Source organism: Somniosus microcephalus, chromosome 14, assembly GCF_052327205.1.
Source record: "Somniosus microcephalus isolate GS21.2 chromosome 14, FLI_Smic_1.0, whole genome shotgun sequence".
NCBI lineage: Eukaryota > Metazoa > Chordata > Chondrichthyes > Squaliformes > Somniosidae > Somniosus > Somniosus microcephalus.
This window is the reverse complement of record NC_141000.1, coordinates 1,443,049-1,466,483: the sequence shown is the minus strand read 5'-3', so window position 1 is coordinate 1,466,483 and position 23,435 is coordinate 1,443,049. Positions and strand designations below refer to the sequence as shown.

At 51.0% G+C, this 23,435-nt stretch overlaps 1 protein-coding gene across 1 annotated transcript in view; it reads right to left on the bottom strand.

Annotated features, from left to right (window-relative positions):
* Positions 1 to 406: 406 nt before the first annotated feature.
* Positions 407 to 23,435, bottom strand: part of tnfsf11 (TNF superfamily member 11) — a 69,918-nt gene continuing 46,889 nt past the window's right edge. The window contains exons 3-5 of the mRNA XM_086006103.1: positions 19,312 to 19,348; positions 8,699 to 8,788; positions 407 to 2,763 (exon numbers count right to left, since the gene is read on the bottom strand). Coding sequence (XP_085862229.1) covers positions 2,342 to 2,763; positions 8,699 to 8,788; positions 19,312 to 19,348 — 549 coding nt within the window. The 3' untranslated portion in view covers positions 407 to 2,341. The remainder of the gene's footprint in view (positions 2,764 to 8,698; positions 8,789 to 19,311; positions 19,349 to 23,435) is intronic.

Here is a 23,435-nt window from a genome sequence, read left to right as displayed (position 1 = left end):
GCCTCTGATTTGTCACGCTGCTTGTCGGACATTCAGTACTGAATGAGCAAAAACTTCCTTCAGTTAAACATTGGGAAGACGGAAGTTGTCTTCAGTCCCCACCACAAACTATTCCCTAGCCACCAACTCCATCCCCTTCCCTGCCACTGTCTCAGGCTGAACCAGACTGTTCGCAACATCAATGACCGAGCTGAGCTTCCGAACCCATTTCATCTCCATCACCAAGACCACCCACTTCCACCTCCGTAACATTGTTGTTGCTGTTGTTACACTGCGAGGATTTTAACCAATTATATTTCAGAATCTGCACACTCTCTTCCCCATCTTAAACTGCAAGGGCCTGTGCTGGTGTAAAAATCCAATCAAAACTCCATTCACAAAAAAATACTTGAAACCAGTTATAGATTCAATGACACAATTTATTAAGTTTGATGATAAACCTTTCGATTATCTTGAAATAAAAAATATACAGCAGATATCAACAGATAACATCTAAAGTTCTCCCAAATTGGTTTATACAGCGAAGAGGATTACAGTGCATTCATTCCCACTTTACTATAATACTGATAAGGACAGAGAACTCGAGAAATAAACATTGATCTCGTATTCCAATTCTCTACAAGGAGAAATCCTAAATTTGGCCGAATGCACCTAAGACAGGTTTGGCAACACAGGTTTGTTTATTGGTAATGGGCACCATGAGGAAAGAGAAAAGTGGGGTCAGGCCCGTCGGGAGGTGGCCAGTGCGCTCAACTATCTGAAATTACAATATGACGTTTCTAAATAGCAAAACAAAATTTTCTCTGTAAAACAAAGCAACAGTTCTTTTTTGAAATACCTTTCCCTTGTACCTTTGACAAACCGGTGTTCCCCTTGGGCTGAGTATTTGTGCCAGCTCTGTCAGTGTGACCTGTCACAGTGCCCGAGCATGCTTCATTTGAAAGATCGCCTGAAGCATCAGCTCTTCCGCTAGGTTGGAGAGGCGGCATTCCTCAGCATCTCCTCACTGACCTCGATTGCTCACCACTTATTTTGCGTATTGCAGCAAATATGCCCACTCCGAATCCTTTTCATTAAAGGCATCAGTAGTCTTAAAGGGTAAAGTAAAAACTCTTTTGGCCGTACATAATTCACCTTGCAGACATGGTTGGAGTCGCAAAGTCAAAGGGCCGGGATTTCCTCCATGTTTGATCTCTTCCCCCATTGTGATGAGATTACTGGGGCAATGTTTAAGAAAAACCGTCGATCTCCACCACCACCCACCCCGGGACTGCAGCTTGATGTGGTGGGAAAGCTCACGGGCTCCTATGAGCATGAGGGCGATGCTGCCGGGAGTATAACTCTTGGTGGGGCCAACCAAGCGACATGCAAACAGGCCGTTCAGCCAAGCAGTCCGTGTTTGCTGTTTATCCTTCACACAAGAGGGAAACTGTGCCCGCCCTGTTCCCATTTCCCTTGTTCACATTTTCCTTCAACTACCAGTCTAACCTACTCTTAAATGTTAATGGGGTGATGACCTCACTGTTGCCCCCAAATACAGGCCCCTTCAGTTGACTGCCTGGTTCAATTTGGCTCAGATAGCTTTGTGGTCCTCATGTCATGGCCCAGTCATTGCCAATGGCTCCTTCAGTGATTTCAGGGCAAGATCCTTCTTTGAAGGAATCACGGGATGGGATCTGCCAAATTGGTGATTTGAATTTTATCCATCTCCAACCATTGAAGGGAGGGAGCATCTGCCGGGGCTCAGGTGTGTGCATGTTAGATGCACAACAAGGGATGAGACCTGGATTACAGCCTGAATCTGAAGCAACCTGAGTTAGACCAGTTTCAGGTCTGAATTTGGCCTATTTCAAGTCTCAGGTGCACCTGTCACTTTAAAGATGCACCAGGGTCACATGTAAATGTGCCACAGGCACATCACCATTTCCTGCCGCATTTCGATCAAAGATTGTGGGTCACAATCAAGCAACTTGGCTGCTGGTCCAGTGAGGTGGGACGTGGTGTCCCACTTCTTGTGGCAGTGTTGGTTTGTGTCTCATCCCTAATAATCTCCTGTTACAACTTCAGTTTGGCATTGATCCCTACTCCCATAGGCTCCGGCCCTATCATTATTTGTAGGACTAGATTCCGTCTAAATGAAAAATCAGCCACTGGAGGGCTGGTGAGCCATTCTGAATAGTCTCATCAGATACTCTTAAATGATACACATCCGTTATTTAATTTCCATATTCAAGCAAGGAATGATTTAGCTCAGAAAGTGCTGATGGTGCCAGGATTAAATTGTTGGCTGTACACGATTCGAGGGAGGTTAAACCTTAATGATGTATAAGTATCGCTTAACTTAATCCAGTTTGAATGTTCCCAAGTAACTGGATGCCTCATCGACATCTACCAAAGATATGTTTGACACAGTCACAAAGATTTGGTCGTCATGGTGCAGATTGAACACCCCTCCTTGATAAACCGAATACAAGTTATGGTTACCTGAGCACCAAGTGCTGGCACCTCGCAAGATCAAAGTTGGCGTTGGGTAATTGGCCATCTTCCGGTAGACATATTGAATCAGCTGATACTCCCTAGTGCTCATGGGATGGTCGGCATGATATCGAAATAAAATCTGGGCATAAATATAGTACAGGCCTTGGTGCTTGATCCTCAGGGACCCTTGGCTATAGTGCATCTCTCTCAGATGTGCGACTCCCAGCTTCTCCTCCCAGGATGTTATGAGTTTCCCTTTTAATCCAGGAAAACTGGTCTTGAGACCTGAGTGAAAAGACAATGTACAAGATCTGAAAGAGGTCATCTGAGAGGCTGGCGTCCCCACCACCTGTATTAGCTGATCTCCCGTGGGATTGCTCAGTGGCAAATTGTAAAACGACAAGGTGATTCTATCAACAACAACTTGTATTTATATAGCGCCTTTAACATAGTGAAACGTCCCACGGCGCCGCACAGGAGTGTTTTAAGACAAAATATTTGACACTGAGCCACATAAGGATAAATTAGGGCAGGTGACCAAAAGCTTGGTCAAAGAGGTAGGTTTTAAGGAGCGTCTTAAAGGAGGAAAGAGAGGTAGCGAGGCGGAGAGGTTTAGGGAGGGGATTCCAGAGCTTAGGGCCCAGGCACCAGAAGGCACGGCCACCAATGGTGGAGCGATTAAAATCAGGGATCCTCAAGAGAGCAGAATTAGAGGAGTAAATGGTAAATGGCGAGGGAAGTTGTATGACTGTTATTGAGGAAGGGATTGGTTGAAAAGTGTATTTCACATGTTGATTTTATTGTTGAAATATCAGAAATAAATAGTGAGCTAATTAAATTTAACTGAGAAAGTTAATTTTGTCAACACATTTATGAGTAGTGTGTAATTTATTGGGATAGATCCTGATAGTGTGAAAGGGGTGATAGCGAGTCGGCAGCCCGATTTACACCTCTCATTGAAGTCACTGGAAATAAAAATGGGAAGAGATGTAAATCAGGCTGCCGACTCGCTATCACCCGTTTAACACGATCCCACAAAGTCAAGATCTACTCGCCTGAAGTTAGTGAGTAAGCAAGTAATGGGGAGGATCCCAGAATGCTGTGTGTGGGTGGTTTAAAGATGGCGGGTTATGAAAGTGGTGTATTTGAGCAGCAGCCGTTCTGATAACCGGGATGGAGAAGATACAGTGACAGGAGTAAGGCGAGGAAGAGTTTAGATCGAGCGTTGTTTCGGGTGTGAACAAGATGCTGGAGGAGAAGCTCAGAGAGCGTAGAATAGAGAAGCTGCAATCGCACCGGTGTCAACAGCGGAGAGATTGCTTCGAGTTTGGATTGAGAAGCTGCACGGGTGTTAGTCTGGGTGTCCAATCCAGGTAGAGACGGCTCATTTAGACAGGACAGAGGCAGTAAGCATTACTTCCGCTCTGTGAAGCTTTGTCCAGAGAGCAAGGAATGACTGGGGGAAGTAACTGGATGTCAGGAGGTGCCCTTTTAGTCAGGAATGTATGAAATATACAGAAGTGGGAGGCAGCAGTGGTGGTTTATTGGGCCGATGACGGGGTCAGACGTTGATGAGGAGTAAAGCTGAGGAGAGCAAAGGGAAGCAATGGAAACAGGCGAGAGCCAGGTATGGAGTAGCGTGGCCTAGGGAAGGAGGCGATGGCTGGAGTTGAAGTCTCCACACGTTGACACCTCCCTGCTGTGTAATGGGCATCAACTGAAAGTCAGTTGTGGAAGATAATAAATAAACCAACAACATTGAAAGAATAATCATGAAACGCGAAGCACAGTCACTGTACTGTTTGACACTGTTCAGAAATAAGCCAATCAACAGCAAAAAATACTTTGTAAGAAAGGAAGTCTTTCGCGACGTCAGGACATCCCAAAGCACTTTACAGCCAATGAAGTACTTTTGAAGTAAACACAGCAGCCAATTTGAGCACAGCAAGATCCCACAAACAGCAACGTGATAATGACCAGATAATCTGTTTTTAGGTGTTGGTTGAGGGATAAATATTGTCCAGGACACCGGGATAACTCCCCTGCTCTTCTTTAAATAGTGCCATGGGATCCTTTACATCCACCTGAGAGAGCAGATGGAGCCTCATCCAAACATCTCATCCAAAAGACGGCACCTCCGATAGTGCAGCACTCCCTCAGTACTGCACTGGACTGTCAGCCGAGATCATGTACTCAAATTTCTGAAGTGGGGCTTGAACCCACAACCTTCTGACTCGCAAGGAGAAAGTGCTGCCCACTGAGCCACAGCAGACCACGATTGTGCTCCCAACCTCTTCCATATTGACTGCGCCTGTGTGCAAATACTCAACCGTTCAGCCTGTTCATTATCTAATGGCCCGCCCACACAGACCTTCCAGCTGCAAATCGCTGCTGCAAATCCCGCTGCACTTAAATCATTAAAGGTTGACCTGAACAGGTTCTTTTATCTGCATCAAGCCCCATGCCAGCCACTCAAACACATGATCTGGGCTGCCACTCCTGAATACCAAGGGAGCGCTGCACTGTCGGTGGTGCCGTCTTTTGGATGAGACGTTGCACCGAGGCCCCGTCTGCTCTCTCGGGTGGATGTAAAAGATCCCACGGCACTATTCAAAGAAGAGCAGGGGAGTTTACCTGTGTCGTTGGTCAATATTCCTCCCTCAGCCAACACTTAAAAACAGATTGTCTGGGTAGCCATCCCATTTGCTGTTTGTGGGACCTTGCTGTGCACAAATTGGCTGCCACATTTCCCTGGTTGTAAACTCCCAGCCTCCAGTCTAGGGCTTCACTTGCCACTCGCTACAAAAACATAGCTGTTGGTGTGTTTGGTGAGCTTTGCCTTTTCTTTTGATGTTTTACTGCTCTTTCTCTGCCAGCTTAGTTTACAGTCTGCAGCCAAGGGACTGGACTCCATGGAACCTGTAGCCAACAGCTAGCAAGCACCAGGCACGCCGTGTGTCACTGTGCCCCAGCTTTTCTCTCCCCTCCAATGGAGGGGGAAGGAAACACACAGTTTCCATTTGGCATCTCCCCATTGAATGAAGCTCGGATCAGGAACTGAGCAAAGTGGGGTGCTGCGGAGAGGCGGGGGAGGGGGATGCTGCGGAGAGGGGGGCCTCGGTGCAATGTCTCATCTTAAAGACGGCACCACCGACAGTGCAGCGCTCCCTTGGTATTCAGGAGTGGCAGCCCAGATCATGTGTTTGAGTGGCTGGCGTGGGGCTTGATGCAGATAAAAGAACCTGTTTAGGTCGACCTTTAATGATTTCCCTGGAGTCTCCAGGAATTGAAGATTAATCTCCTGGACACTGCCGGGAATAACCCGGGAGAAACATTATAGGAGCATTAAAAAGATTTTGTTTTTTTCATTTTCTTTGAACACTTTCATTCATTAGTTATAAAAATATTACAGAGGGAGAAAAAAAGGCAGTTTGAGTGGGGCGAGGAGGCTGGAGATGACAGGACATGTGATGGAACCTCCAGGAATACGGCGAGACTGAGTTGGCGACCCTCTCCCGGGTCCATCCTCGCTCTGTGATGGTGAGTTGGCGACCCTCTCCCGGGTCAATCCTCACTCTGTGATGGTGAGTTGGCGACCCTCTCCCGGGTCCATCCTCGCTCTGATCCTGAGTTGGCGACCCTCTCCCGGGTCAATCCTCACTCTGTGATCCTGAGTTGGCGACCCTCTCCCGGGTCCATCCTCGCTCTGTGATGGTGAATTGGCGACCCTCTCCCGGGTCAATCCTCACTCTGTGATCCTGAGTTGGCGACCCTCTCCCGGGTCAATCCTCACTCTGTGATGGTGAGTTGGCGACCCTCTCCCGGGTCCATCCTCGCTCTGTGATGGTGAATTGGCGACCCTCTCCCGGGTCAATCCTCACTCTGTGATCCTGAGTTGGCGACCCTCTCCCGGGTCAATCCTCGCTCTGTGATCCTGAGTTGGCGACCCTCTCCCGGGTCCATCCTCGCTCTGTGATGGTGAATTGGCGACCCTCTCCCGGGTCAATCCTCACTCTGTGATCCTGAGTTGGCGACCCTCTCCCGGGTCAATCCTCACTCTGTGATCCTGAGTTGGCGACCCTCTCCCGGGTCAATCCTCGCTCTGATCCTGAGTTGGCGACCCTCTCCCGGGTCAATCCTCGCTCTGATCCTGAGTTGGCGACCCTCTCCCGGGTCAATCCTCGCTCTGATCCTGAGTTGGCGACCCTCTCCCGGGTCCATCCTCGCTCTGTGATCCTGAGTTGGCGACCCTCTCCCGGGCCAATCCTCGCTCTGTGATCCTGAGTTGGCGACCCTCTCCCGGGTCCATCCTCGTTCTGTGATCCTGAGTTGGCGACCCTCTCCCGGGCCAATCCTCGCTCTGTGATCCTGAGTTGGCGACCCTCTCCCGGGCCAATCCTCGCTCTGTGATGGTTAGTTGGCGACCCTCTCCCGGGCCAATCCTCGCTCTGTGATCCTGAGTTGGCGACCCTCTCCCGGGTCCATCCTCGCTCTGTGATCGTGAGTTGGCGACCCTCTCCCGGGTCCATCCTCGTTCTCTGATCCTGAGTTGGCGACCCTCTCCCGGGTCAATCCTTGCTCTGTGATCCTGAGTTGGCGACCCTCTCCCGGGTCCATCCTCACTCTGATCCTGAGTTGGCGACCCTCTCCCGGGTCCATCCTCGCTCTGTGATCGTGAGTTGGCGACCCTCTCCCGGGTCCATCCTCGCTCTGTGATCCTGAGTTGGCGACCCTCTCCCGGGTCAATCCTCACTCTGATCCTGAGTTGGCGACCCTCTCCCGGGTCAATCCTCGCTCTGTGATCGTGAGTTGGCGACCCTCTCCCGGGTCAATCCTCACTCTGATCCTGAGTTGGCGACCCTCTCCCGGGTCAATCCTCACTCTGTGATGGTTAGTTGGCGACCCTCTCCCGGGTCCATCCTCGCTCTGTGATCCTGAGTTGGTGACCCTCTCCCGGGTCCATCCTCGCTCTGTGATCCTGAGTTGGCGACCCTCTCCCGGGTCCATCCTCGCTCTGTGATGGTTAGTTGGCGACCCTCTCCCGGGTCCATCCTCGCTCTGTGATCCTGAGTTGGCGACCCTCTCCCGGGTCCATCCTCACTCTGATCCTGAGTTGGCTACCCTCTCCCGGGTCCATCCTCGCTCTATGATGGTGAGTTGGCGACCCTCTCCCGGGTCCATCCTCGCTCTGTGATCCTGAGTTGGCGACCCTCTCCCGGGTCAATCCTCACTCTGATCCTGAGTTGGCGACCCTCTCCCGGGTCAATCCTCGCTCTGTGATCGTGAGTTGGCGACCCTCTCCCGGGTCAATCCTCACTCTGATCCTGAGTTGGCGACCCTCTCCCGGGTCAATCCTCGCTCTGTGATGGTTAGTTGGCGACCCTCTCCCGGGTCCATCCTCGCTCTGTGATGGTTAGTTGGCGACCCTCTCCCGGGTCCATCCTCGCTCTGTGATCCTGAGTTGGTGACCCTCTCCCGGGTCCATCCTCGCTCTGTGATCCTGAGTTGGCGACCCTCTCCCGGGTCAATCCTCGCTCTGTGATCTTGAGTTGGCGACCCTCTCCCGGGTCCATCCTCGCTCTGTGATGGTTAGTTGGCGACCCTCTCCCGGGTCCATCCTCGCTCTGTGATCCTGAGTTGGCGACCCTCTCCCGGGTCCATCCTCACTCTGATCCTGAGTTGGCTACCCTCTCCCGGGTCCATCCTCGCTCTATGATGGTGAGTTGGCGACCCTCTCCCGGGTCCATCCTCGCTCTGTGATCCTGAGTTGGCGACCCTCTCCCGGGTCCATCCTCGCTCTGTGATCCTGAGTTGGCGACCCTCTCCCGGGTCCATCCTCGCTCTGTGATCGTGAGTTGGCGACCCTCTCCCGGATCCATCCTCGCTCTGTGATCCTGAGTTGGCGACCCTCTCCCGGGTCCATCCTCGCTCTGTGATCGTGAGTTGGCGACCCTCTCCCGGGTCCATCCTCGCTCTGTGACCCTGAGTTGGCGACCCTCTCCCGGATCCATTCCCGCTCTGTGATCGAACGGAAAGGCACTCAACAAGTTGAGAATTTAGTGGAAAAAGTTGGAAGGTTTCTCTGAGGGAAAATAAAATCCCCTCGGCTTGTTGGGGTGGTGGGTGGGGCTTTTGAATTTCTGTTTCAGCTGCAGTTGTAGTCTGAAGGTCTGAGCAAGGATGTACTTCAGTCACTTCATTCATACTGAGTGGGACTTACCTGGGGAATCTGTGATTGGTTTCTTTATGGTGAGGTGGGCGCACGGTGCCAGCCATTGTGAATTCTTTCTCGAATGACTTGATAATGCCCCTGAAAAGGAAAGGTTGTGCTGATCAAAACTTGTGCCGACAAACTGCCCCACTACCAAGGTCCTAACGTGCCCACATTCTCACCCTAAAGTCAGGGCGTTGTACGTATTACAACCTTCCCCCAATTTGAATTCCTCAATTCAAAGTTAAATCCAGATGGAAAACAAGGAGTGTGTAGGTTACATTTTTCAGGTGTAGTCACTAGGAATCATTTCAGTGTCACAGCAAACATCTGAGCGCAAGGGAAACTCTTAGGCCCTAACAACGGTAGAGAGAAAGACCATGAGGTTGATCCCTACTGCCAGTTGTGAGGAAGGAAAGAAATTAGCCTCAGGATGTCCCAAAGCACTTTACAGCCAGTGGAGGGGGGACTTTCCTATGAGGACAGATTGAGTAGACTGGGCCTATATTCTGTAGAGTTTAGAAGAATGAGAGGTGATCTCACTGAAACATACAAAATTCTTACAGGGCTCTACAGGGTAGATGCAGGGAGGATGTTTCCCCTGGCTGGGGAATCTAGAGCCAGGGGCCACAGTCTCAGAATAAGGGGTCGGCCATTTAGGACTGAGATGAGGAGAAATTTCTTCACTCAGAGGGTGGTGAACCTGTGGAATTCTCTACCCCAGAGGGCTGTGGAGGCTCAGTCGTTGAGTATATTCAAGACAGAGATCGATAGATTTTTGAATATTAAGGGAATCAAGGGATACGAGGATAGTGCAGGAAAGTGGAGTTGAGGTCAAAGATCAGCCATGATCTCATTGAATGGCGGAGCAGGCTCGAGGGGCCGAATGGCCGACCCCTGCTCCTATTTCTTATGTTCTTATGTTACGTAAGTACTTTTTTGAAGTGTAGTCACTGTTGTAGGAAATGCAGCAGCCAATTTGCACACAGCAAGGTCCCACAAACATATATGTAATAATGACCTGTTTTTAGTGATGATGGTTGAGGGATAAATGTTTGCCAGGACACTGGCGAGAACTCTCTTGTTTTTTCTTCGAAATAGTGGCCATGGGATCTTTTACATCCACCTGAGAGGGCAGACAGGGCCTCGGTTTAACGTCTCATCCAAAAGACGGCACCTCCGACTGCACTGGGAGTGTCAGCCTAGCTTTATGTGCTCAAGTCTCTGGAGTGGGACTTGAACCCACGACCTTCTGACTCGGAGGCGAGAGAGCTGCCCACTGAGCCACAGCTGACAGAAAGGTTCGAAAGACTATGGGGGAAAAATTCCGTTGATTTGCGCCTCCCATTAGCGCCCTAAGAGGGCGCTGACAGGGCGCAAAGCAACTAGCGCCCGGGCGCGGCGGCGCTGACACCTCCCGCGAAATTCAGCGAGAGGTTAGCAGTGGCGGAAACCATTAGCGCCCCGCGGTGCTGCACCTCCGGCAATGACGTCATCACCATGCGCAGCGCCCCGCTCGCGATCTTCGGTAGCGCCCCCTGACTTACCGCCGGACGCTATGTCCAACAGGGTCAAGGGGACCTACCTGCGGCCAGACGGCGCAAATTAAAGGGCAGGTGCCGGGCGGCCATTTTTGTTGCTGTCCGCCGGCCAGCACCTGCCCCCGTTGCCGTCCCCGGCCTCCTGTACAGCACCCCCCGCGGAGTGCCGGCTGCGCTCCGTGAGCCCGGCACTTCTCTCGAGTGCCAGGCTCTTTTGCCGGCACTCTGATCCCTGGTGGCCCAGCTGGGCCCCGGGTCGCGCTGCGCAAGGCCACTCCCCTTTAATAAGGGGAGGAAGGCCTGCAATACCGCGGACCGACGTGCCGCAGAGCGCGGCGCTGCTGCACGAAACGCCGTGATATTCACTTGCAGCGCCCCAGGAGGGAGGCGGGGCATTTACAGTAGCACCCCGCCTCCCTCTTGGGGCGCTACCGGTGAATTTCGGGCACGGGGGAGCTAACTTTTTTCAGGGCGCTAAAAGTAGCGCCCCAGCGAAGTTAGCGCCCCAAAGGGGGCGTGACCCAATTTTGACCCCTTGGACTCTTCAGCCTTGAAAGGAGTCAGATGAGAGGGAACCTTCCAAGGGTATACAAGGCACTAAAGGGCAATAGAAAAGTTAATCTTGAGCACTGTTCATGTCTGTAAGACGGGGGGACACAGGTGCAAACTGGGAAAAGGCAGTTTCAGGACTGATATCAGGGAGCATTTCCTCACACAGAATGAGGAAAACATAGAGCGGGCTCTAGGTAGGAATGGAGGTGGAAACTCTGAACTCTTTCAAGAGGCAGTTACGTGCTGTGGGGAGAGGAGGGGGGAGTGTAGCGTTAAATGGAAGGGTGAGCAAGAAGCACCAAATGACTTCCCTTATCTTAACTTATCTTTGCCATCCTCCGCAGGCTTACTCACGTTAGGGCTACACGTTCCTCTGCTACTGAAGGCCAATGGAAAAGTAACCATGAGCAAGGCAGGTAGTTAGACAGGTAACACATTCACTCAGCCTCCAGCATCTATGCATTTGTACGAGATTTAGAATATTGGGCAGGAGAAACCTCTTCACACACAGAGTCGAGGCTGTGGGATTCATTTCCAGGGCTAGTGGTTGAGGCAGAAACTGTCAACATTCAAGATGAGATTGGATCGGTGGATGAAGGAAAAGGGATGAAGGGGTATGGGAACAGGGTGGGTAAATGTCATTGGAACTATTTAATCGTGCGGAGGGTTAACATGGACTAGTTGGGTTGAATGGCCTGTTTTATTGATATAACTTCTATGTATTTTTAAGTTTGCAAAACTTAGCACATGGAAATACATTTCTCATTAAGGGCTCATTAAACCCTTGTTAAAGAGCAATCAGAGGAAAGAACTTGCATTTATCTAGTGCCCATCGCGACGTCCCAGCGCACTTCACAGCCAATTAATTACTTTTGAACGTGGTCAGTGCTGTAAAGTAGGGAAGCATGGCAGCCAATGAGCACACAGCAAGGTCCCAGAAACAGCAATAAGATAACGACCAGATCATCTGTTTAAGGTGTTGGTTGAGGGATAAATATTGGCCAGGACACCGGGGAGAACTCCCTGCTCTTTTTCTATAGTGTCATGGAATCTTATATGTTTGCCCATGACGGCCTCAGCTTAATATCTCATCTATAAGACGGCACCTCCAACACTCCCTCAGCACTACACAGGAGGGTCAGCCTGAATTTTGTGCTCAAGTCTCTGGAGTGGGGTTTGAACCCACAACCTTCTGACTCAGAGATGGGAGAGCTCAGATACAAAGCTTTCCCAGGACATGAGCACACGTGCAGCCATCATCGATTCTCACAAAGTGCAGTCAAAGCTTCAAAGGGCAGCTCAGGGACATAGAGAACCACCCACCCTGGAGAGCGGACCTGGGGAGCGGGCCTGGGGGGCGGACCTGGGGGGCGGGCCTGGGGGGGCGGGCCTGGGGGGCGGACCTGGGGAGCGGACCTGGAGAGTGGACCTCCACCACCCGCCCTGGGGAGTGGACCTGCTGCATCAGACGCAACTACGTGACTCACCGAGGGGCCATGCAGGAATAGGCTCAGGCTCTTCACCTCGGGATCTGGGCCCACGTTTATTGTCCATCCCTAGTTGCCCTTTTCTGTGGGACCTCTGACCTCTGCCTATAGCCTTCTGCTTTTGGTGCTTCTCGTGCAGGTAGCTCTGAGCAGCAGCCACACCAGATGGTACAAATGGTGCTGCTCGTTACACGTCCTACTGAACCAGGGTTGTCTCTTGGTTGGATGGTAGTGGAGGAATGAGGGATGTGCCGGACCATGAGGTTACAGTTTGGGGTGGAATAAAATTCTGCTGCTGCTGATGGCCCACAGCGCCTCATGGATGCCCAGTTTTAGGCTGCTAGATCGGTCCTTAATCGGTCCCATTTAGCACGGTGATAGTGCTATGATGAAGGATATCCTCAATATGGAGAAGAGCGTTTGTCTTCACCAAAGGAAGGTCGGGTCTGACAAACTTGATTGCATTTTTTGAGGAGGTAACAAGGAGGGTAGATGAGGGTAGTGCTTTTGATATAGTTTATAAGGACTTTAGCAAGGCTTTTGATAAGGTTCCACATGGCAGACTGGTCACGAAGTTAAAAGCCCATGGGATCCAGGGCAAAGTGTCAAGCTGGCTCGGAGGCAGGAAGCAGAGGGTAATGGGTGATGGGTGTTTTTGTGACTGGAAGGCTGTTTCCAGTGGGGTTCCGCAGGGCTCAGTACTAGGTCCCTTGCTTTTTGTGGTATATATCAATGATCTGGACTTGAATATATGGAGTATGATTAAGAAGTTTGCAGATGATACTAAAATCGGCTGTGTGGTGGAAGCTGTAGACTGCAGGAAGATATCAATAAATTGGTCAGGTGGACAGAACAGTGGCAAATGGAATTCAATCCGGAGAAGTGAGAGGTAATGCATTTGGGGAGGGCTAACAAGGAAAGGGAATACACATTAAATGGTAGGACACTGAGTAGTGTAGAGGAACAAAGGGACCTTGGAGTGCATGTCCACAGATCCCTGAAGGTAGCAGGCCAGGTAGATAAGGTGGTTAAGAAGACATACGGAATGCTTGCCTTTATTAGCCGTGGCATAGAATACAAGAGCAGGGGGGTTATGCGTCAACTGTATAAAACACTAGTTAGGCCACAGCTAGAGTACTGCGTGCAGTTCTGGTCACCACATTACAGGAAAGATGTGATTGCACTAGAGAGGGTGCAGAGGAGATTTACAAGGATGTTGCTGGGAGTAGAGAATCTGAGCTATGAGGAAAGACTGGATAGGCTGGGTCTGTTTTCCTTGGAACAGAGGAGGCTGAGGGGAGACCTTATTGAGGTGTATAAAATTATGAGGGGCCGAGATAAAGTGGATAGAAAGGACCTATTTCCCTTAGCAGAGGGGTCAAAAACCAGGGGGCACAGATTTAAAGTAATTGGTGGAAGGTTTAGAGGGGATTTGAGGGGAAATTTCTTCACCCAGAGTGTTGTGGGGGTCTGGAACTCACTGCCTGAAAGGGTGGTAGAGGCAGGAACTCTAACCACATTTAAAAAGTACTTGGATGTGCACTTGGGATGCTGTAACCTGCAGGGCTACGGACCAAGAGCTGGGAAGTGGGATTAGGCTGGAGAGCTCTTTGTTGGCCGGCGCGGACACGATGGGCCGAATGGCCTCCTTCCGTGCTGTAACTTTCTATGATTCTATAATACTGTGCGCTGGTCACCTTTTTCAATGCTACTGTGGACAGACGTGTCTGACAGGTAGGTTAGTGAGGACAGGTAGAATCCCTCACTGCCTGATGCAGTCCCAGTCTGGCAGCTATGTCCTTTAGGACTCGGCCAGCTCGAAGAGCATTCGTACTGCCGAGCCACTCTTGGTGATGGGCTTCGAAGTCCCCACCCACAGTACATTCTGTGCCTTTGCTTCTGACCCAAGTGATGCTCAGCGTGGAACAGAGCTGATTCATTGACTGGCTCAGTGGGTGACAATCAACAGATTTCTTTGGCATTGGCTCCAAAATCAACGTTGAGGACTCCCAGGACCACTCCCACCTTACTGTATCCCACTGAGCCGCCACCTCTGGTGGGCCTGACCTGCCGGTGGGACAGGACATTCCCAGGGATGGTGATGGAGGAGTTTGGGACGTTGGCTGATAGAGATGATTCTGTGAGTATGACTGTGTCAGGCTGTTGCTTGACTAGTTGGTGAGACAGTATTCCCAACTCAGACACCAGCCCCTAGCAGATAGTGAGGAGAACTTTTCAAGGGTCCACTGGGTTGGGATTGCCCGAGTCTTGCCTGATCTGATGCCTGGGTCTTTGCCGATACGTCCTTTACAGATGAGTGGGTTGTGAGGCCAGTCTAAGGCCATTGAAAGTCAACCACATGTTGTGGGACTGAAGTCGCAGGGTAGGCCCAGGCTCGGCCCTTCCCTGAAGGTCACAGTGAATGAGGTGGGTTTGTCGAACAGACAGTCAGCTTTCATGGTCATTTTCCTGGTGCCAGACTACAAATTGCCAGAATAAATTAATTCAATAGCATAACGTGCCAATGGTGGGATTTGAACTCTCAGCCTCAGAGATGCTAGTCCAATGTTACAGTCACTGCACTGTCGCACCCAATGAGCCTCGCAAAGGCCAAGGAGAGTGTCTGCCAAATCTTAGCTGTTGTCGAGGTGAGCTTGTGCCCACGTTTACTGCCATGTTGACGATAGGGCTGAGAATGAAAGCGACAGGGGATATCCTGATATTTTAAAGGTGCTGCACGATGGGATAGTCTAGTCAGAGCCTCGATATCACAGAGGTAAATATGTACATTGGACCAGGACTTCAGATTTAACTTCGCTAATTCTCAGAATTTTAGAGTGAGACAATTTGAGAGGGAGACAAAGAAAGCAAGAGAGTGAGAGAGTGAGAGAGAGAGAGAGAGAGAGAGTGTGGGAGAGAGTGTGAGAGAGAGGGGGAGAGAGAGAGAGAGAGAGAGAGAGAGAGAGAGTGTGAGAGAGAGTGTGGGAGAGAGTGTGAGAGAGAGTGAGAGAGAGAGTGTGAGAGAGAGTGTGAGAGAGAGTGTGTGAGAGAGAGAGTGTGAGAGAGAGAGAGAGTGAGAGAGAGAGAGAGAGTGTGAGAGAGAGTGTGAGAGAGAAAGAGAGAGAGTGAGAGAGAGAGAGAGAGAGAGAGTGTGAGAGAGAGTGTGAGAGAGAGTGTGAGAGAAAGTGTGAGAGAGAGAGAGAGAGAGAGAGAGTGAGGGGGAAGAGTATGGGGGTGAGAGAGAGAGTGTGAGAGAGAGAGAGTCATAGAGTTTTACAGCGCAGAAAGAGGCCCTTCGGCCCATCGTGTCTGCGCCGCCCATCCATCCCTGTCCAGTCTAATCCCATTTTCCAGCATTTGGTCCATAGCCTTGTATGCAATGACATTTCAAGTGCTCATCCAAATGCTTCTTGAATATTGTGAGGGTTCCTGCCTCTACCACCCTTTTAGGCATTGAGTTCCACATTCCAACCACCCTCTGGGTGAAAAAGTTCCTCCTCAAATCCCCTCTAAATCTCCTGCCCCTTACCCTGAATCTATGCCCCCTTGTTATTGACCCCCCTACTAAGGGGAAAAGTTCCTCTTTGTCTACCCTATCTATGCCCCTCATCATTTTGTACACCTCAATCAGGTCCCCCCTCAGCCTTCTTTTCTCCAAGGAAAACAACCCCAGCCTGTTTAGTCTTTCTTCATAGCTGAGGTGCTCCATCCCAGGTAACATCCTGGTGAATCTTCTCTGCACCCTCTCCAAAGCAATCACATCCTTCCTATAGTGAGGTGACCAGAACTGCACACAGTACTCCAGCTGTGGCCTCACCAGCGTTTTGTACAGCTCCATCATAACCTCCCTGCTCTTAAATTCTATGCCTCGGCTAATGAAGGCAAGTATCCCATATGCCTTTTTAACCACCTTATCTACCTGTTCCGCTGCCTTCAGGGATCTATGTACATGTACACCAAGGTCCCTCTGACCCTCTGTACTTCCTAGGGTCCTACCACTCATTGTGTGTTCCCTTGCCTTATTTGTCCGTCCAAAATGCATCACCTCGCACTTTTCAGGGTTAAATTCCATTTGCCACTTTTCCGCCCATCTGACCAACCCGTTTATATCGTCCTGTAGCCTGAGGCTTTCCTCCTCGCAATTTACCACCCCACCAATTTTCGTGTCATCTGCGAACTTACTGATCATACCTTTTACATTCTCATCCAAATCATTTATGTAGATCACAAACAACAAGGGACCCAGCACCGATCCCTGAGGTACCCCACTGGACACAGGCTTCCAGTCACAAAAGCAACCTTCGACCATCACCCTCTGCCTCCTGCCACTCAGCCAGTTTAGGATCCAACGCGCCAAGGCACCCTGGATCCCATGGGCTCTTACCTTCTTGACCAGTCTCCTATGCGGGACTTTGTCAAAAGCTTTACTGAAGTCCATGTAAACCACATCCACAGCATTTCCCTCATCCACCCCCCTAGTCACCCCCTCGAAAAATTCAATCAGATTTGTCAGACATGATTTACCCTTGACAAAGCCATGCTGACTATCCCCGATTAATCCTTGCCTCTCCAAGTGGAGACTAATTTTGTCCCTCAGAATTTTTTCCAATAATTTCCCGACCACAGATGTTAGGCTCACTGGCCTGTAATTCCCTGGCTTATCTCTGCTACCCTTCTTGTATAATGGTACTACATTAGCTGTTCTCCAGTCCTCTGGTACATCCCCTGTGGCCAGAGAGGTTCTGAAAATTTGTGTCAGAGCCCCTGCAATCTCCTCCTTTGCCTCCCACAGCAGCCTGGGATACATCTCGTCCGGGCCTGGGGATTTATCCACTTTTTGGCCTGCTAAAACCGCTAGCACCTCCTCCCTCTCGATGCTAATATGTTCAAGTATGTCACAGTCCCCTTGCCCGATTTCTATGTCTGCATCGTCTTTCTCCATAGTGAACACAGATGCAAAAAATTCATTTAAAACCCCGCCTACATCATCTGGCTCTACACACAGATTGCCACTTTGGTCCCTAATGGGCCCTACCCTTTCCCTGGTTATCCTCTTGCCCTTAATATACTTATAAAACATCTTAGGATTTTCCTTTATTTTGCTCGCCAGTGTTATTTCATGGCCCCTCCTCGCCCTCCTAATTTCTTTTTTAAGTATGCCCCTGCACTTTTTATACTCCTCTAGGGCTTCTTCTGTCTTTAGTCTTTTGTAACTGCCAAAAGCCCCCCTTTTATTTCTAGTGCATTTTTGTATATCCCTTGTCATCCAAGGTTCCCTTTGCTTGTTGGTCCCACCCTTGACCTTTACAGGAACATGTTGGCGTTGTACTCTCTCTATTTCCCTTCTGAAAGTCTCCCACTGTTTTGATGTGGATTTTCCTATAAGTAGCTGCTCCCAGTCCACTTTGGCCAGATCCTGCCTTATCATATTAAAATCGGCCTTCCCCCAATTTAGAACCCTTATTTCCGGGCCGTCTTTGTCTTTTTCCATGACCACCTTAAATCTCACCGAATTATGGTCACTGTCGCCAAAATGCTCTCCTACTGATACTTCCATCACTTGCCCGGCTACATTCCCCAGAATTAGGTCCAGTACCGCCTCCTCTCTTGTAGGACTTTCTATATGTTGGCTCAAAAAGCTCTCCTGGATGCACTTTAAGAATTCTGCACCCTCTAAGCCTTTCACACTCTGACTATCCCAATTTATATTGGGGAAGTTGAAATCCCCCACTATTATTACCCTATTATTTTCACACTTCTCTGAGATTTGCCTACATATCTGTTCCTCTATCTCCCCCTGACTGCTTGGGGGCCTATAGTACACTCCCAGCAAAGTGCTTGCCCCCTTTTTGTTTTTAAGTTCTACCCATATGGCCTCATTAGAGGAACCTGCTAATATATCATCCCTCCTTACAGCAGTAATTGACTCCTTAATTAATATTGCAACACCCCCTCCCCTTTTACACCCCCCTCTGTCTCGCCTGAAGATTCTATACCCCGGAATATTGAGCTGCCAGTCCTGACCCTCCCTCAACCATGTCTCCGTGATAGCAACAATATCGTACTCCCATGTGTTCAACAACAACTTCAGTTCATCCACCTTATTTGCAAGACTCCTTGCATTAAAATAAATGCCTTCCAGCCCTGCCATATTCCCTTTTGCCTTCACATATTTGCTCTGCCTTCCCAGCTGACTTGTTTTTTCCTCTGTATTTGGCTGTAAATCACCCCCTACTATAGCTCCACTCTGTACCCCATCCCCCTGCCAAGTTAGTTTAAACCCCCCCCCCCAGCAGTGCTAGCAAACCTCCCCGCAAGGATATTGGTTCCCCTCTGGTTCAGGTGTAAACTGTCCGACTTGTACAAGTATGGGGGTGAGAGAAAGCCAGAGAAACAGAAAGTGAAAGAGAGAGGGCGAGTGTGTGTGTGTGAGGGAGTGAGAGAGTGCGTGAGGAAGTGAGTGAAAGAGGGACTGTGTGAGGGAGTGAGAGTGTGTGTGAGAGTGTGTGTAAGGGGGAGAGGGAGTGTGAAAGTGTGTGAGAGATAGTGTGAGAGTGAGAGTGTGAGAGAGAGTGAGAGAGAGTGTGTGAGGGGGTGAGAGAGGTTGAGAGTGTGTGCGGGGGGGAGAGTGTGTGAGGGGTTGAGAGTGAGGGAGCGTGTGCAGGGTCGAGAGTTTGGTGAGTGAATTTCTGAGATGAGGTGATAGAAGAGACGGAGTTGGAAGATAGAGGGAGAGAGGGAGAGAGAGGGAGAGAGAGAGAGAGGGGGAGAGAGAGGGACACCAATGCAGCCGAGATAATGAGTACTAATGGAGACAGGACTGGGCTTGGTTCTGACGCTCTCCCTGACTGACGTGCCAGATAATACTCAATGTCTTGACTCAATAGGGAACGGCCACTTCAGCGACACGCGTAGCGTCCAGCTGGCCCATTGGATCGGTGCCTGAGCGAGGACCAGAGCTCTCAGGAGGACACGGGTCTCACTGAATTAACAAACGTCTTTGCTCCTGGATCAGAATACAGAAACAGACACTGAGACCTACCTTTGTGTTGTTGTTTGTCTGCAGCACTGGGAATGACCTAAACAAAAAGCAGAAACAGGTGATTCCCTTTCTGTCCCTATTTGCAGCAGTCACGCGGTGTCACTTGTTCCATTTGGTATTTAACTGCCTCAAGTACACAGAGGGTTTGTGGCTGCTGACTTTCGACAGTGTAAAGCAGGCGAGTTAAGGCCCCTGCTCTGAAGCAGGTCGAGAGATCAGTTGATGGGAAGTCTGACGGTGACTCCCTACTGGTGCTTTCTGTGGTGTAAACACCTGAGCCCCACAGCAGTGGAACTAGTGCTTTTACAAACTAAGAACGGCCACCGTCACACACCGCCTGGCAAAGTCTGTCGAGAAGGAAGCGACGAGGAAGATATCAGAGTGAGTTCAGTGAGGCCACAAACCTAGCACACAGACTGGCCGCAACTCACAATAAGGTGACAACACTGCAGTGTCGACTGTCCCATCCACCATGAGTTCCACCCCCCACTGACGGACACTGAGTAAAGCTAATAGATAACCAATACTCGACTTGGTGCAAGGTCTGCCTGGGGGTAAAGCACAAGAGAAACACTGAAAAGGGGCAGTTAAAAAAGGAGTAGAATTTACACAGCGCCGTTCACAACCTCAGCACGTCCCAAAGCGCTTTACAGCCAATGAAGTACTTTTGAAGTGTAGTCACTGTTGTAATGTGGGAAACGCAGCAGCTAATTTGTGCATAGCAAGATCCCACAAACAGCCATGCGATCACGACCAGACCATCCGTGTTAGTTGAGAGATAAAAGTCGACCAGGACACCAGGAGAGCTCCCCTGCTCTTCTTCGAATAGTGCCATGGGATCTCTAACATCCAATTGAACAGGCAGACGGGGTCTGGGTTTAACGTCTCGTCCGAAAGGCGGCACCTCTGACCAGTGCAGCTCTCCCTCAGCACTGCACTGGAGTGTCAGCCTAGGTCTTGGAGTGGGGCTTGAACTCACAACCTTCTGACGCAGAGGGGACAGTGCTACCCACTGAGCCCCGCTGACAGCTCAGTACAACGGGCAGCAGGTAGCGAATAAATAATGGATAAAACAGGAGGAGCTAGAAAAAGATGATGAATAAAATATTGGGCAGCGTAAAAAATAAATAAAAGTGGGCCAGATAGGAAATAAATCTATATATATATAAACGGAGGCTTCTTTCTGTCTGTCTGTCCTTCTGTCTGTCCTCGGGTGTGCGTCTGTCCGGCTATGCGCTCGAAAGTTACAGGGCGTACCTACGCGTGCGTTACGTCGAAAGAAAGCTTACCTTTCCAAAACGGTCTTAAGCGTATTTACGTTTCGGCCGGACAAAAATTGCGCCCGCGGTATCTGAAAAACCTTCAAAATTCCGCTCATTAGCATCTCTTTATCCGCTCATTAGCGACAGAGTGACCTCGAGGTCGACCAATCGTACGCCGGGTTGCTGGCGCGTGCGGTCGGGCCCTCCTACGGTCGAGTAACGGGACGATTGACCAATCCTACGCTTTGGTGACCTGACGGTCGACCAATTGGTGCGTGTGTGGGCGGGCCTTATCGTTCTGAACCGAGGTGAGTAGCCGCCATCTTGCTTCCATTCTTTTTCCTGCTTTCTGCGTCTTTCTTTTCAAATATACATTTCCAGCAAAATAAAATTGCTTTTATTAAAATTGTTTTAAAAAAAAGTTCATTCATTTGTAAATATTTTCTCTAACCTCAAGATTCTTTTTCCTACCTTTCCCCGTTTTGGTTAGGCCTCAAAGCCTGGGGCTTTCTTACCCAGCCAGGACCGAGCTAGGTAATTGTCCCACGGCTTCTGCTAAGCTCCTCAGAACCCCCCCCGCCCCCGTGTCACGTTACCCAGGGCAACGGTGTCAGCTACGAGGGTCACGGTGCGCGCGCAGCAGGAGCAGCTGAGACGCGGCGTCTCTCTCTGTTCCCCGCTCGGCTCGGGCGGGGCTCTCGGGAGTGCGGATCTCGGGCGGGGCTTGGTGAGCGGGAAGGGTTACCCCGGCAACTGGGCCCGCCGGCCATCTCTCACAGCCGCAATCGGCGGCCTTGAAGCCAGCTCGGGAGGGCGGGGCTCCGGAGAGCGGGAGGGCGGGGCTCCGGAGAGCGGGAGGGTGGGGGGCCGGTGCTCGGGAAATCGGGCCTCCGGAGTTCGGTGCTTAGTTGGGGGGGGGGGCGAGCCTCGGGAGATCGGGGGGGGGGGCGAGCCTCGGGGGGGGGGCGAGCCTCGGGAGATTGGGGGGGGTGAGCCTCGGGAGATCGTGGGGGGGGGCGAGCCTCGGGAGATCGGGGGGAGGCGAGCCTCGGGAGATCGGGGGAGGGGGGCCAACCTCGGGAGTTCGGGGGGGGGGGCTCCGGAGATCCGGGGGGGCGGGGCTCGGGAGATCGGGGGGGGCGGGGCTCGGGTGATGGGGGGGCGGAGATCAGGGGACTCTCCCCCTTCCCCCCCTTCCCCTCCCCCTCCTCCTCCCCTCCCCCCTCCCCTCCTTTCCCTCCCCCCCTCTTTCCCCCCCTCTTTCTTTCTCCCCCCCTTTCCTCCCCCCCACCTTTCCCCCCCCAGTCGCTCGCTCTCTTCCCCCCAGTCGCTCGCTCTCTTCCCCCCAGTCGCTCGCTCTCTTCCCCCCAGTCGCTCTCTCTCTCTCTTCCAACAACAACATGCCCTCGAAAAAGCCTCGGCACCGCCGGGCACTTCAGCTAGTCTTATATATATAAAGCGGTATGTCTCTCTGTCTCTCTGTCTGTCCGGCTATACAATTAAAAGTTATAGAGCGTACCTACACATATGTTATATCAAAAGAAAGCTTATCATTAGGGGACTCTCGTAGGTGTATTTACTTTTTCGTCAGACAAAAATTGTTAGGACAGTATACAAAAAAGGTTCAAAAATCCACTCATTAGCGGTTCACCAATCCTACCTGTCATTAGCGTTGACTGACGTGCTGCTTGGCCAATCCTACGTTCACTCACCTGATGGTTGACCAATCAGTGCGTCACGGGCGGGTCCTAATCCTCCAGTCTCCCTAAACTTCGCCGCCATTTTTTTCATCCCCACAGGGACACCACCAACCAAACAGACCCCCACATTGCGACTCTGGGAGCTGCAGGTCAGCTTCCACGCAGCGGGTGGGTCATCGGCAGCGGCCGACCGTCAACCGCGCGATCTGCGGGGGAGCTCAGCTCGGGTCCGTCTCGCCCCGAGAGCCCGGCCGGGCCTCAAGCGCTAGGCCCGAGACACGCAACGGGCGGGCGAGCTGCAGCTGCCGGCCATCAACCGCGCCATCCCCTGGGGAGCTCAGCTCAGGGAGAGGGAGGGAGAGAGAGAGGGGACAGACACCGGCAGGCAGACCGCGCGGCCCAAAATTGCCCTGGCAACGCCGGGCACCCCCTGCTTACTAAATAAAACAGGAGGGAAATTAGAAAATGAAAAAACAAATTAAAGAGTGGGGCAGTTAGATAATGAATAAAATGGGGAGAATCGAAAATAATGAATGAATAATACAGTAGGATGGAAAATAAAAGTGAATGCAATGAAAATCATTTTTGCAGACGTCATGTTTAATAAGTTAATAATCATCAGCCACTGATGGGTGAAACAAACCCAGTATAAGAACCCGCTGACTGACACATTGGTGCCACTTTGGTTATAGCTGGAGTTCAGAGGTGAACCTGCTAACCAGAGTGCGAGCGGAAGGCTGAAGATGTTGCTGCGGGGTCATAATTCAGGCTCTCGCCGACACGGCCTAAACCACAGCTGTGTGGGTGGGACCTTTCTCATTCTCTTGGGCATATTTATTTTTATAAACTATGATGAGCGGCGGTGACGTGAAGCCAGCAGTTAGGAGGTCAAACCCACGCATTTCAAATCCAGAGCAGGCGCCATCAAACGCTCCTTCCACAGTGAACAGTTCAGGTCAGATACTCAGAGCCGGGGGCCAGACTCGCGCACAGGTTGTCACCTAAATCTGGCAAGTGGATTGTTCCCACGAAACAAGATGGTCTCCTCAACAGGAGGACTTTGGGACGGCTGGGACCCAGTGCACACTGGTGTTCCAAAGTGGCAAACAGGGGCAGGTGATGGGCTACACCTCTGCCTCACTCCTTGAGATCGCAGCCTTCC